At 38.7% G+C, this 14,818-nt stretch overlaps 1 protein-coding gene across 1 annotated transcript; it reads left to right on the top strand.

Moving 5' to 3' along the window:
* Positions 1-7,554: 7,554 nt before the first annotated feature.
* Positions 7,555-13,267, top strand: LOC135623337 (putative disease resistance RPP13-like protein 1). The gene is made up of 3 exons (XM_065126190.1): positions 7,555-11,463; positions 12,599-12,704; positions 12,980-13,267. The coding sequence occupies exons 1-2, from the start codon at positions 8,000-8,002 to the stop codon at positions 12,660-12,662; spliced, it is 3,528 nt and encodes a 1,175-aa protein (XP_064982262.1). The 5' UTR covers positions 7,555-7,999; the 3' UTR covers positions 12,663-12,704; positions 12,980-13,267.
* The last annotated feature ends 1,551 nt before the right edge of the window (positions 13,268-14,818 follow it).

Raw genomic sequence — 14,818 nt, 5'->3', positions numbered from 1 at the left:
ATACTGGACTTATAGGTTTGAAGATTCTAGATCTAGTATAGTCGATTATCGGGAGTGGTAGCCAACCTTAATAGAGTTATTGAGTATCAATAGAGGATCATCCACTCTCGTGTCATGAAAGAAATATCTCATGTGTTCTTGCTTAGATAAATCTCTAACCAATGTCATTCGGATTGAGAGAGAAAGAATTCTTCGAGAGAATCCGATTAGAGTGAGACTCGTGTAGAAACTGTATGGGCATGACAACACTATGCCCGGTATACAATATCTAGGATATTAGATCGATGATGGACTATAGGTACACGATAACTGAGGAGAAATATGTCTAAAGAATTAGATTCCCTTGTAACATAGTGGCCTAGTACGTTCGTAGTCGATGAGTCAAGTGAATTATTATGAAGATAATAATAATTATTATGGAGATAATAATTTATTGAACCGAAAGGAGTTCTGATAGGTATGATTCACAACCAGCTCAATATTGGGCCTCAAGGGTCACATATATATGGTAGGCGTTGTGACGAGTAAAGGTTCGGATATATGATATATGTTGGAGGCCTTGTCTTATTAGATATCCAATAAGCCCCTGAATTATTGGATCCTCTAGCTGAGATCCAATAAGAGCTAATAAGAGATTATTGGGTAGAGACTTACTAATCTAAGAGACTTGGGTAATTGGATAGAGATCTAGTACCAAATATGGTAGGATTCATTAGGGTTAAGTTAACAAGGGACCTTTATAAATAGGATGGAACCAAAGACCCATAGGCTATAGGTTCTTTTTAGCTACCTTCTCCTATTCTCCTCTCTCCCTTTGCTCCTCATATTATAGCCCCTATTTAGAGCATGTGGATAGCAAGAAGGGCAACCCCTTCTTGATTGCGTGGTGCGTGCGAGGAAGAGATTTGGGTAGCAATTTGAGGAGCATCTTCGTAGCCCCTACCGTGTGAATCGTCGCTAGAGAGGAGGACAGTTGACCTCCTTCATCCTCTCCCATAAATCTATAAGTTTTCAGGAATATACGATCTCCCTAGGTAATTCTCTTACATGTAGTTTTTTTTGTTTCGTGGGTTTTTGCGCATTAACTTTTATATGATGATGAAAACTTATTTTTTATGGGAATTTTAGGATTTTATTTTTTTGTTCTTCCACTACGCATGTGATGTCATCCTAGATTTCCTAATAGAGAGATCATAACTGTTAGTTTGGCAAGTCCTATAGTCCCACATCGGGAATATCAGACTTGTTGTCTCGTCTTGGAACTATAAATAAGGGCCTGAGTTTTGAAGTTAGATGTACCACAGGCACCACAAGAGGTACCACATGTAGCACAAGAGGCACCACAAGAAAACCTGCTTACGGTTTGGGTTTTTTCTTGTTTAGAAAGCTGAAGGTGTTTTATGGCCTAGGAACATCTTCCTAAGGCATTTGTAAGTGTCCCTCTTTTATAGTAGTAATTTGCTCCTCTTTCGTCCGTGGATGTAGGTCAATTGACCGAACCACGTATATCTGGTGTTCTGGTGTTCTTGTCTCGCTTTTATTCTTTCCGCTTATTGTCTTTGTTGTGTTGCCAAAATTACCTTGTGGTAAATATCCTGGGGCTAACTCTAACAAACTGGTATCAGAGCCTGGTTCTAGGATCTTTTGGCAACGATGACAATAACAAAGATTGTTGTCGAGAAATTCGACAGAAATGTCAACTTCGGCTTATGGCAACTCAAGATGGAGGCCATTCTGGTTCAAGACGGAGTTGATTTGGTACTATAGGGAGCCGAGAGCATTCCAGATGATATGTCAAAAGAAGAGCTTGCGGGTATGGATAAAAAGGCCCGATCCAGCATCATTCTAAATCTCTCTGACGAGGTTTTACGGGAGGTAGCTACGGAGACTACGGCTAAGAGCATGTGGGACAAGCTTAAAGCCTTGTACATGAAGAGGACAGTGGAGAATCGTCTCTACTTGAAGCAGAGACTGTATATGCTTCGGATGATTGAAGGTATATCTATACTCTCGCATCTTGATGAATTTGATTCTTTGATTATGGATTTGGAGAATATAGATGCAAAAATTGATGATGAGGATAAGGCTTTGTTACTCTTGTATTCTCTTCCCCAATCTTTTAAGTATTTCCGTGATACTTTGATTTATGGAAAAGAAATAGTTTTGTATTAAGAAATTAAATCTGCACTGAAATCTAAGGAGCAAATAGACAGGAATATCACTGGGGAAAGTAGAGAGAATCAGGCTGAGGGTCTGGTTGTTAGGGGGAGAATGGATAAAAGAGAATTTGATAGTAGTAGATCTAAATCTAGATCTAAATCCAGACATAGAAATTTGGAATGCAGATATTGTCATAAAATGGGGCACATTAAATCTGATTGCTTTAAATTGAAAAATAAATTAAAGCAAAAGGAAAAATTTGTTGAGAAAACTATTGAATCCGCTGAAGTTAGTGTAGCAACTGATGAGAACATTGGAAATATTTTCTCTACTATTGATGACAGGACGAGGTCTAAAAATGAATGGATTTTAGATTCGGGTTGTTCTTATCACATGTGTCCCAATAGGGATTTGTTTTCCACATATGAATCTTGTAATTGTGGAATTGTTTTGATGGGCAATAATGCCGCATGTGATGTTGTTGGTAGAGCCACAATCCGAATTAAAATGCATGATGGTATTGTGAGGACGCTCACTAATGTTAGACATGTTCCTGATTTGAAAAAGAATCTCATCTCTTTAGCCACCCTAGAGGCCCTTGGGTGTAAATACACAGTTGAAGGTGGAGTTATGAAAGTTTCTAGAAGTGCTCTTATTGTTATGAAAGCTTGTAGGTCTGGTAGCTTGTATATTCTGCAGGGAACTACTGTCACAGGTTCAGTTGCAGTCTCATCATCATCATTGTCTGATTCTAACATCACCAAATTATGGCATATGCGTTTGGGTCATATGAGCGAAAAAGGTTTGAGCATATTGAGCAAAAGAGGTCTACTTTACGGACAGAGTACTGGGCCACTGGACTTTTGTGAACACTACAGTTTTGGAAAGCAGAAAAGAGTCAGCTTCACTTCTCCGGCAGTTCACAAAACGAAATGTACTCTTGACTATATTCATTCAAACCTTTGGGGTCCAGCTCAAGTTCAGTCTAAGGGTGGTGCCAGGTATATGTTGACTTTCATTGACGATTATTCCAGGAAAGTTTGGGTTTATTTTCTGAAGCATAAAAATGATGTTTTTCTAACCTTTAAACAATGGAAGGCTTTGATTGAGAAGCAAACAGGTAAACAGATTAAGCGGCTTCGAATAGATAATGGCATGGAATTTTGTGAAGGTGACTTTGAAGAATTTTGCAAAAATGAAGGAATTGCTCGGCATCGCATTGTTAGGATGACGTCTCAGTAAAATGGTGTGGCCGAACGTATGAACAGAATACTCTTGGAGAGAGCAAGGTGTATGATCTCAAATGCAGGGTTGACAAAGGACTTTTGGGCAGAGGCGATTAATATGGCCTCTTACGTTGTCAACCGCGCTCCTTTTGCAGCACTTGACTTTAAGACTCCAGAGGAAGTTTGGTCAGGTACTCCTGCTGATTACTCTGATTTTAAAATTTTTGGGTGTCCAGCATACATGCATGTAAATGAAGGAAAATTAGAGCCTCGGGCTAAAAAGTGCATTTTCCTTGGGTCTGCTTTTGGGGTAAAAGGATACAGATTATGGTGTTCTAATCCCAAATCCCCAAAATTTGTAATCAGTAGAGATGTTACTTTTGATGAATTATCTATGCTATCTTCTAAAGAGGAATCTACTAGTTGTACAAATGATAGTGCGCAGAAGCAGGTGGAGCTTGAGATTGGTAGTTCAGATTCTTTTAAGTCGAACTCTTCTACTCAAAGAATGCCAGTAGGTGGTCCCGAGTCTATTGACGCAGATGATCCAGAGGAAGAGCAATATTCCATAGCCAAGGATAGACCACAGAGAGATATTCGACCACCACAAAGATATGCAAATTTGGTTGCATATGCTTTGTCTGTTGCAGAAGAGACAAGTGAAGTTGGTGAGCCCACTTCGTACTCAGATGCAGTTTTTTGTGATAATTCCGCTAAGTGGTTGATTGTGATGAATGAAGAAATTGAGTTTTTCTATCGGAATAGAACTTGGGATCTTGTGAAGCCGCCTTCGGGTAAGAAAATTGTTGGATGCAGATGGGACACTATTGCTGAGGGAAAGGTCCTTGTTCAGAAAATTCATACGAAGGACAATTCAACAGATATGTTTACGAAGCCTCTTCCAGTTTACAAGTTCAAGCAGTGCTTGGACTTGGTTGGTGTTCATTGTTGGTGATTGCCCGTTGGGGCTTTTATGAAGAAGGTGGAGCAAGTTTTGTTTGGACATGCCAAGGTGGAGATTTGTTAGTTTGGCAAGTCCTATAGTCCCACATCGGGAATATCAGACTTGTTGTCTCATCTTGGAACTATAAATAAGGGCCTGGGTTTTGAAGTTAGATGTACCACAGGCACCACAAGAGGTACCACATGCAGCACAAGAGGCATCACAAGAAAACCTGCTTACGGTTTGGGTTTTTTCTTGTTTAGAAAGCTGAAGGTGTTTTATGGCCTAGGAACATCTTCCTAAGGCATTTGTAAGTGTCCCTCTTTTATAGTAGTAATTTGCTCCTCTTTCGTCCGTGGATGTAGGTCAATTAACCGAACCACGTATATCTGGTGTTCTGGTGTTCTTATCTCGCTTTTATTCTTTCCGCTTTATTGTCTTTGTTGTGTTGCCAAAATTACCTTGTGGTAAATATTCTGGGGCTAGCTCTAACAATAACTTGTGGTGATATAGTAATGGAAAGAGTTTCATTTGAAGAAAATATCACACGTCTACTAACAAAGTCATTGTCTCAAATTGCTTTTGAGTGTTACAAGGGTTTGATGGGGATCGAACACATAAGTGATTAATAGGTCAAGTGAGAGATTACTAGTTACAAGTGCCCTACAAGTCAATCACGTGAGTGATAGCACATGTGATGCGCTACACAGTCTTTTTTGTTATTATTATTATTATTATTATTATTATATTTTCTTACTTTATATTGACTGATTAATATATTATAATGTCCTTGAATTTGTGTAATGAGAATTGGATCATGATAATAAGATCAATTCACTTATAAACATAGATCTTAAATATTTTCGGTCATAGATTACTCGAAAGAGATATCGATATAGCTGAATAGATTGGTGTACTATATACCCGTCTAAATGTCTAAATGATAGAGACAATTATTCTCATAGCTGCTTATGTGGGGACACTAAAAATATAGTGTAGGTGCTCATTGAAGAATGAGTTCACTTAATGATCCGCTCATGAAATGTTGGATGATTAATGACGCATTATTATCATATAGTTGTTCCATAGTTCCAATTGTGTGTCTGGTTCTAGACTTGAGATACCAAGGATGTCTTTTATGAGTATTACACTCTTTGATACTGACTTATATATTTAAAGTATTAGATCTAGCACAACTAGTCATTGGGAGTGGTAATTAACTTTACGAGGGCAATTGAGTATCAATAGAGGATCATCCACTCTTAATGTTATGAGAGTAATATCTTATATATTTTCACTCAAGCAAATCTCTAGCTAGGGTCATTCGGATTGAGAGAGAAAGAGTTATCAAGAAGAATTCGATTAGAGCTAGACTCGAGTAGATTCTGTGTGAGCCTGATAGCATCATGCTTGGTATATGATCTCTATGATATTAGATGGATGAAGTGTACGGAAATCTAGGGGTGACATCATATGTGCAGCAAAAGAACATAAAATAAAATCCCAAAATTTCCCAAAGATATTCGCCGTCGTACGCAGATTGATCCGCAAAATCTGTGAAACTTAAAACCACATGTGAGGTAGTTGTGTTACCTAGGGAGATCATATATTCCTAATCTTTGTATATTTGTAAGAAATGATGAGATCATATATTCCTAATCTTTGTATATTTGTAAGAAATGATGAAGGAGGTCAAGCGTCCTCCTCTCTAGCGGTGATCCACACATCAGGGCTATGACGACACTCCTCAAATCTCTAACCCTACTATCAAGGAGGAGAAGGGGAGAGGAGAATAGAAGATGACAACCAAGAAAATCTCTTTCCCAACAAAGACCAGATACACCACTAGGACGACGGAATTTGTATATGATAATAAGGCATCATCAACCATCAAACATTTCATGAGCGGATCAATTAGTGAACTCATTCTCCAATAAGCACCTACATTATATCCCTAGTGTCCACACATGAGTAGCTATGAGATCAGCTGCATCTATCATATGGATGGATATACAACATACCAATCTGTCCGGTTATCTCAATGTCTCTCTCGAGTAACCTATGATCAAGATTATTTAGGATATGTATTTAAAAGCGAATCGGTCTTATTATCGTGATCTCATCACGATCTGATTCCTATTATAACAGATCTATAGACATTATAATATATTCATGCAATATACAATATAAAGTGATAAAATATCAAATAATAATAATAAGCAAAAAGATTGCATATCAAGTCACATGTGTCATCACTCACGTGATTGGCTTGCAAGGAACCTATGACTAGCATAAAGGACTGTAGATACATGGTAACTAAGGGTAGACAAGTTTAATAGATTAGATCCCCTTTATTGTTTGGGGATTATGGCATAGTAGCATAGTACATCCATATTCGATTAATTGAGTGAATTATTATGAGATGATATTTTATTAAATTAAAAGGAGTTCTAACAAGTGTAACTCACGGTCAGCTCGGTATTGGGCCTATAGGGTCACACACATATGGTAGATGACGCAACGAATAAAGGATTGAATATGTGATATCCAATAAGCCCATGCTTTATTGGATCCGTTGGGTAAGACACAATAAAAGCTTAGAGTAGATAATTAGATAGAAATCTAATTTCCATTAAACTAGGGTAATTGGATGAAGATCCAATACCCAATAAAGTAGGATCTATTAGGGTTAGCAAAGAGGGCTCTCTATAAAAGGAATATTATACTAAAATGGTTATAAGGCTGGATCCATTTAGCCACCACCTCCCTAACCTCCCTCCTTCTTCCTCTAATGATCTACCCCCTCTATTGTGTGAGAGGACAACAAGAGAGTTGCCCCTTTGTTGCTACCCCTTTTTGCATGGTGGTGCATAAAAATGAGGAAAGAATGCCTTACGCAATGAGGTGTATTGTCACTTCATCTATCATGTGGATCACCGCTTGAGAAGAGCTTATAAGAGCTCCTTCATCTATGGACTTGATCTACAATTTGAGGATATATGTGAGAGCATCTTACGAATCTTACGCAGTTTTTGATTTCATAAGTTTTTTTTCTCCCAATCATCGCACGAAGATCTTATATCGTTCTTTTAGGAAACTAATTTTGTTTTATATTTTTCGTTACGCATGTGATGCTCTCCAAGGTTTCCCAACAATTCATAGGCCTTCCTATTGGCTGACCTAGGATAAGATTAGGTGAACCACCTGATATGATCTTGATAAGATATGATAATTATTATCATGCATTAATGCGGGAAACATTGGGATATAGTGAGATATCATTTTGGGGCTAATCACCCTTGCTTAAATATTAGCCTTTGTGATGAATGAGCTAACATGGAACAAAATCATCCCTTTTCACTCGTATGATCGCCCTTCTCACATTCATCTTGAGATACGTTAAGACTTGATAGGCCACATTAATGCACATCATAAACTAATTTCTTACGAAAACTCCCATCACCACTCATATGATCGCACTTGTCACTTTCATCTGGTCCCGCATCAGCGAGGGAAGGTGATGGAGTCATCTTGGAATAGTTGACTTCCGAAAATCCACATTAATGCACATCGGAAACTAATTTGTTACGACTCCCGTTACGACTCATATGATCGCCCTTCTCACATTCATCTGGTGCCGCATCAGCGAGGGAAGGCGTAGAATCCTGCCATGGCTGCTTCAATTCTGTCTTCCATTGCAGCGACGGCGAGCAGGCTCACAGCTCGGTTTCGAAGCTCCTCGCTTGCTTCCTCGTCCTCACCATCAAGCCCACGCCTCACTGTCCATGAAGATCTCAAGCATCTACAGAGGACGCTGCTTAGGATCCAGTCCGTGCTCGCCGATGCGGAGGTGAGGGAGATCCGGGAGGAGTCGGTGAAGCTCTGGCTGCGCGAACTCAAAGCGCTTGCTTATGATGCCGACGACGTGCTCGACGAGTACAACTACGAGCTGCTGCGGCCCCAAATCGAAGTCAAAGTTGGTGCATCAACCACCGGGAAGAGAAAGCGAGATGAGGGGAGCGATTCGACGGCTGTCCTAGCTGGACTAGCGGACAGGATCAAGCGGATCAGGGAGAGATTCGATGAGATAGCAAGGGAGCGGGAGGCCCTCCACCTGAAGGAAGAAGACGGAGAGAGAAGGCAGGCCATGGTGAGTAAGCCTCTCCCTACGAGCTCCCTTGTGGATGATTCGAGTGTTTATGGCAGGCAGGTGGACAGGAAGAAGTTAGTCAATTTACTGCTATCGGAACGTGGTGGAGACAAGGTTTCAGTGCTTGCCATCGTCGGCATGGGAGGCATCGGTAAAACGACACTTGCCCAATATGTTTATAACCATCATAAGGTCTGTACCCATTTCGACATCAGGGTATGGATCTATGTCTCGGTTGATTTTGATGTGATAAGCATCACAAGAACCATAATCAAATTCATTACTGGGAGTTCTTGTGATGACAGTGAACTTGATCTTCTTCATTCGACTCTGACGAAGCTATTAAACAAAAAAAGATTCCTGCTTGTGCTAGATGATGTGTGGAATGAGCTGCCAAGTCCATGGGAATCCTTAAGCTTCCCCATGGCTTATGCATCGAGTACTAAAATCATGATCACGACACGGAACGAATCGGTTGCTCGGGTGATGCAGACAATGCCACCATATTACTTGGGTGCTTTGGATGATTACTCTTGTCAGTTGTTGTTTGATAGATATGCATTTAAGGACAAGGCACCGGGATTGCCCAACACTCGGACGACACTGGAAGGAATCGGTCGTCAAACGGGATTGTCCAACGCTCGGACGACACTGGAAAGAATCGGTCGTCAAACGAGATTCCTCAACACTCGGACGACACTGGAAGGAATCGGTCGTCAAACGAGATTGCTCAACACTCGGACGACACTGGAAGGAATCGGTCGTCAAACGAGATTGCTCAACACTCGGACGACACTGGAAGGAATCGGTCGTCAAACGGGATTGCCCAACACTCGGACGACACTGGAAGGAATCGGTCGTCAAATTGTCCGAAAGTGCAATGGCTTACCTTTGGCTGCTAAAACACTTGGAAGTCTTCTAAGCTTCGAAGATGATGAGGAGAAGTGGCAGGATATTCTAGAAAGTGAATTGTGGGGATTATTTGATGAAGGGAGAAATGAGATCTTCGCCGCTCTGAGATTGAGCTATTATCGTATGCCGACACACTTGAAGCAGTGTTTCGTGTACTTTTCCTTGTTCCCGAAAGGCTATCTATTTGAGAAAGATCACATAGTGAAGCTGTGGATGGCACAGGGTTATATTCAACCCAGCAGGAGAAGCCGACTGGAAGATGTGGGTGGTGCATACTTTGATGAGCTGCTACAAAGACAGTTTTTTCAAATTTCAAAACTCAGTGATGCTAAAGATGAAAATTATGTGATGCACGATGTCATTCATGATCTAGCAAAATCTATTGCAGGGGAGGATTATATAATCACTGAGGACCATAAATTATCTGATATTTCTGAAGACGTGCTTCATGCAACTCTTATACCCAACAGCAACGATAAAAAAGTGCACAACATCAGAACAGAGAGACACACGACGGTGCAGTTTCAGTTCTTGAATGAGCCCAAACGTTTGCGTACCTTTGTGGTGCATAAGTCCAAACAGTGGTTTCCATCAAAAAGAAATATGTTGGAACAAACTCAAAATATTATATGTATTGAGATGCCAAATGATGTTTTCCAAAGTTTAAGGCTCTTCCGCACACTGGACTTGAGTTTTACTACGATTGAAAAATTACCAGACTCAATTGGCAATTTGATACACCTTCGCTACATTGGTCTTCGGAGTACGAATCTTCGACATTTGCCTCAGTCATTGTGTCAGTTATATAATCTGCAAACATTGGATTTGAAGCGCTGCGAGTTTCTTTCGGATCTTCCTAGAGGCATCGGGAACCTCATTAATCTAAGGCATCTCATTCTGCCAATATTGGAAGATCTACATGTCTGCATTCCACCTGGACTCAGAAAGCTGACCAATCTCCAGACATTGCCAATTTTCTATATAAAGCCAGATAGATTTCACTGTGGTGTAGAGGAGCTAAAGGAATTGGTAAACCTCAGCTCTCTTCACATAGTAGGTCCTTACAAGATGGACGAGGAATGGGGTCCTTGGTTGAAGAATATGAAAAACCTGCAGAACGTGAGGCTTCGCTGGTTTTCGTACGACTGTGGACCGTGTGGCTATAGTGACGGTACCAATCTGGAGAATGGTGACAACATGCTATACAGTGAAATTGGACTGAAACAGGATGATTCTTGGCATAGGATAGGTGCTGAAAAGCACGAGGCTGCATGTTTCGTAGAGAATCAGCGACGGATGAGTTTGATGGAATTGGTTGTCGAGGGCTATAATGGACCGAGACTTCCGAGATGGTTGGGTGATCCGAGTTTTTCCAAGCTTGCTACCATAAGACTAGAGCTCTGCAATGATAAGTGTATCCTTCTCCCTTCGCTTGGCCAGCTTGTGTCACTGAAGCATCTATCCATAGGAGGAATGCAGAGGTTGCAGCGTGTTGACCGTGAATTCTGGGGTGGTGGTATGATGGTTGGCAAGGGATTCCAAGCGCTAGAGACACTTGAATTCACAGAGATGCCAGAGTGGGAGGAGTGGCGTGGGGAGGATGGTGAATTCCCTCATCTCCGCGAGCTCACAATCGGTGTCTGTCCAAAGCTGTTCATGTTTGACTGCCTCCTTTTTCCTTCACTCGTCGAGCTGAAGATATACGACTGCGGAGAGTTGACTTCAATTCCCATATGTCCCTCACTAAGTAGTCTCCTGCTGTGGGGGAAATGTAACTTGGAGAATTGGTTTCCATCTCTAAACCTTCCCAAGCTCCATCACTTTGTAGTTTCAAGCTCTCAGGGACTGAGAACTCTTCATGTGCGTCAGAATGTACCTGCACTCAGAACGCTGAGCGTCGACAACTGTCCAAAACTTTTAGAAGCCACTGGACTGCATCATCTTTCTTCCCTTGTAAGCTTACGGATATCCAATTGCCCTCAGTTTTATATCAAAGAGAAACTTCCATCCCGTGTTCAAGTATTGTTATATCCATCTGAGCAAATGCAGAGAAGAAGCATATCAGTCTCCAGGTAATTACCGGAATTATCCAGCATTAGTTTATCGTCTGCAAACCTTCACTCTAGAAACATATTTGAATTCTAGTCCTGTTAAATCATCTAAGCAGATGTCAAATCAAGGATAAAATAATAGTCTTAACAGTGGAATGTGATTGTGCTTCATGGAGGCCTATTTAGCACTAGAATACTTCCGTAGAACAGAACAGATTGGAACCTTACTTTTGTTTGAACCCTTGAATGACTATTTATATTTAACCAGACATAAAGTTCCACCGTCGTCAGCTAGCTCAGACAGTTGAGCTAATGAGAGATATCCCTGTAGGTCGGGAATTTGATCCCCACTGTGGCACCTCTGTGCGAATGAACGCCTAGGGCATCATGTAACACACGGAGAATTCTTCATCCGTCTCACCATGAGGAAAATGTAACTTGGATGCTAGATTTCCTTCTTTAAGCCTTCCCATGCTACACGAGTGGGTAGGTCAACTTCTTAGGGACTGAGAATTCTACATTTGCATCAGTTTCAACCTGCACTCGAAATGATGAGAATTGAGAATTGTCCAAATGCCATTGGACTGCATCATCTTGTCTCTCTTGTAAGCTCACAAAATATCAAATTGCCCTCACTTTTGTTCACTGACTGTCATCCCATGTTCAAGTTTGTTCTTTGTTGTTTGAGCAAATGCAAAGAAAAAGGAATATGCATCTCCACGTAACATCAAAATTTGTCCCGCGCTAGTCTTTCGTCTGCTGAGCATCACGCTGAAGCAAACATGCCACTGTGACCATGTTAAATCATATTAGCGAATGTCAGATAAAGGAGAAAATGTTGTCTTAGTATTTGACTGATGATTTTACATGGAGACCTATGCACTGCTATGGTACTTCACACCTCTATTTGATAATACCCTAGCTAAGTACTGGAAACAGTATAAACTTACGTAGCTTTTGCATGAGAAAAAGGAAAATCATGATTGAAACCCAGGACGTGTGTAAACTACATATAATTCACAAATCATTTCTAGAACTGAGTTGGAGAAAAGTAGGATTGATCAATCGAGATGTAATTGCTGTATATGATTGATGACAAATCATAGCTAGACACACTAGTTATTCAAGAACAACTTACTTGGTGTTACTTTTGCAGTGACAGAACGGATAATTACAAGTTCTCTGGACTCTCTCCTTTGTTCTCTGCACTCTCTCGTTGACCACAAATACCAGACTGCCACTTGGCAAATATGGCAAAGATGGTAAATTTTTAATTCCCCTATTACATGGCAGTTCCAGCTCATCAACTTGATGGTGCTTTTATAAACTCCCGGGCATATTAAATTTGGAGCCTAATTTAAATTACTGAACACTATAAAAAAGAAATTTATTGAACACTATGATATATCAAGAAGGTTTGTCAACCTAATTTCTTTGATGATATTCACAGCTTCTAGGAACAATTAGCCCACTAATTTTAAGGACACGATAAAACTCTTGTACTAATTTGCAGAATTTACATTTTTCTTATTTGCAGGCTGCTGGGAATCACGTCCGCCAGATTAGACATACCATTGCAGATTGCTGTATTAGCAATCACAATTGAATGCAGTGATCCAAAAGTTGCTCGTGTATTATTTGCGGACTTATATACACACATTTTGTTGACGGGTGAAACTATTTTGCTGATAAGCCCTGATGATAAATACAAACATTAAATAATGTAACCAAGTAGTTCTTTCCGTAGCTTTACTTTGAGATCGATCTGATTGTATCTGAACCTCTTTCAAATATTGGCTTGAACTCAGCTGTTCCTTTCTCTTTTTTTTTTTTGAAGTTCCTTACTGATTGGTTAAACAATAAAATTCAAACGATGAACAGTACTTATTTGCATTTGCTTTAAATGTATGGCAAGCAAATAAATTTAACAGTATCAGTTGTGGTTAATCTTTACCAGTTGACGGTCTGCGTGATTACGTTCAGACTCTTCAATTAATAAATTTCATATTTTTTATATTTAAGAAACAAGGAATCCAATAATTAGTGAAAGATAGATATGTGAAATGGTTGAAATTTAAGAAATAAGGGATGTTTTAAATACTTAAAATTTTATTTTATTTTTCAAATTTATGGATAACCATAGTTGTGGTGTTTAATTTAATATGTTGGACGAATGCTAATATATATATATATATATATGGAGGATTTATAAATTTAAAGGGATATATATATATATATATATATATATATATATATATATATATATAACATCAAATGTACAAAACCAACAAAAAAAAATATAAGCATAAAATAATGCATACACAAGAAAAGTAAAAAATAGAAAAATATGAAAAAGAAAATAAAATATTAAAAATAATAATAAAAGGATGATAAATTATTTAGAATGTATTATGTAGATGAATAATACAAACATATGCATAATCTTAATGGCGATTTCTTGGATAAAAACCCCTCTTTCTAAGCTTTTTCTAAAGAAGTCCCTTTCCAGATTTATCATTTGGTGCCCTTATTACCTAAAATGTCCCTGACTTGACTCTCTACCAACTTTCACATCTTATGGATCAGTCGATAGGATGTATCCTTAAAAAAATATGATTGTGTAATAGAATTTTTTTTTATTAGCTTTAAATTATCTTCGTTACTAACGATACCTATTTATCCATATTTGAGTCTTTTTTTTTTTATCAAGTAATGAATTTATACTGTGATTTCAGTCTATTTGATTAATTTCCAGTGTTTTTCTGTAGATTTTTGTATAGGTGAAAAAAACAGTAGCACTCGTATATCATTATGATACCTAATTTAAAAATTAATTTGATAATATAATTGGTTTATGAGATTATAAGGCCATATGGGTCATTTACTATACTTTTAAATAGGCTTACAGAATTTTTGTTGAGGCCACAAAAAACACTATAATAATCATGTTTTTTAATCCCTATTTGCATCTTGTTATTCCTAAACTATCAAAGATATCTATTTGAATCTTAATTATTAATTTGTCTGTACTGTGTTTTGCCGTTCATTTAAATAATTTATATTATTTTTAACAGATTTACAATTTTTTATAGTGGTGTAAAAATACTATAAATTATTTTAAAAAATATAAATGACATAATTCTATCTTCCTATTTTGTTGTTCTTATTTCGTACATTATTATGATATATAATTTAAAGATTAATTTGATAATATAATTGATTTGAGTTATTTATAATGTTTTTAAATATATTTATAATATTTTTATTGATGTGACAAAAATCGATTATTTAAAAGTACATGACAATGTGTTACGATTTAGTTGGTTTTGTCTAAGTCGCGGCACCCTTGCGTATCTATTCGCAAAGGTCAGCCTCC

This window comes from Musa acuminata, chromosome BXJ2-9 (genome assembly GCF_036884655.1).
Source record: "Musa acuminata AAA Group cultivar baxijiao chromosome BXJ2-9, Cavendish_Baxijiao_AAA, whole genome shotgun sequence".
Classification (NCBI taxonomy): Eukaryota; Viridiplantae; Streptophyta; class Magnoliopsida; order Zingiberales; family Musaceae; genus Musa; species Musa acuminata.
The sequence above is the reverse complement of the archived record's forward strand: the minus strand, read 5'-3'. Positions and strand labels throughout refer to the sequence as shown.

Excerpts from the sequence above, each read along its gene's own strand:
- LOC135623337 (XM_065126190.1), top strand. The coding sequence starts at position 8,000 with ATGGCTGCTTCAATTCTGTCTTCCATTGCAGCGACGGCGAGCAGGCTC. Across the intron at positions 11,464-12,598 it reads AGAAGCATATCAGTCTCCAG|TGACAGAACGGATAATTACA; the intron begins GTAATTACCGGA and ends TTACTTTTGCAG.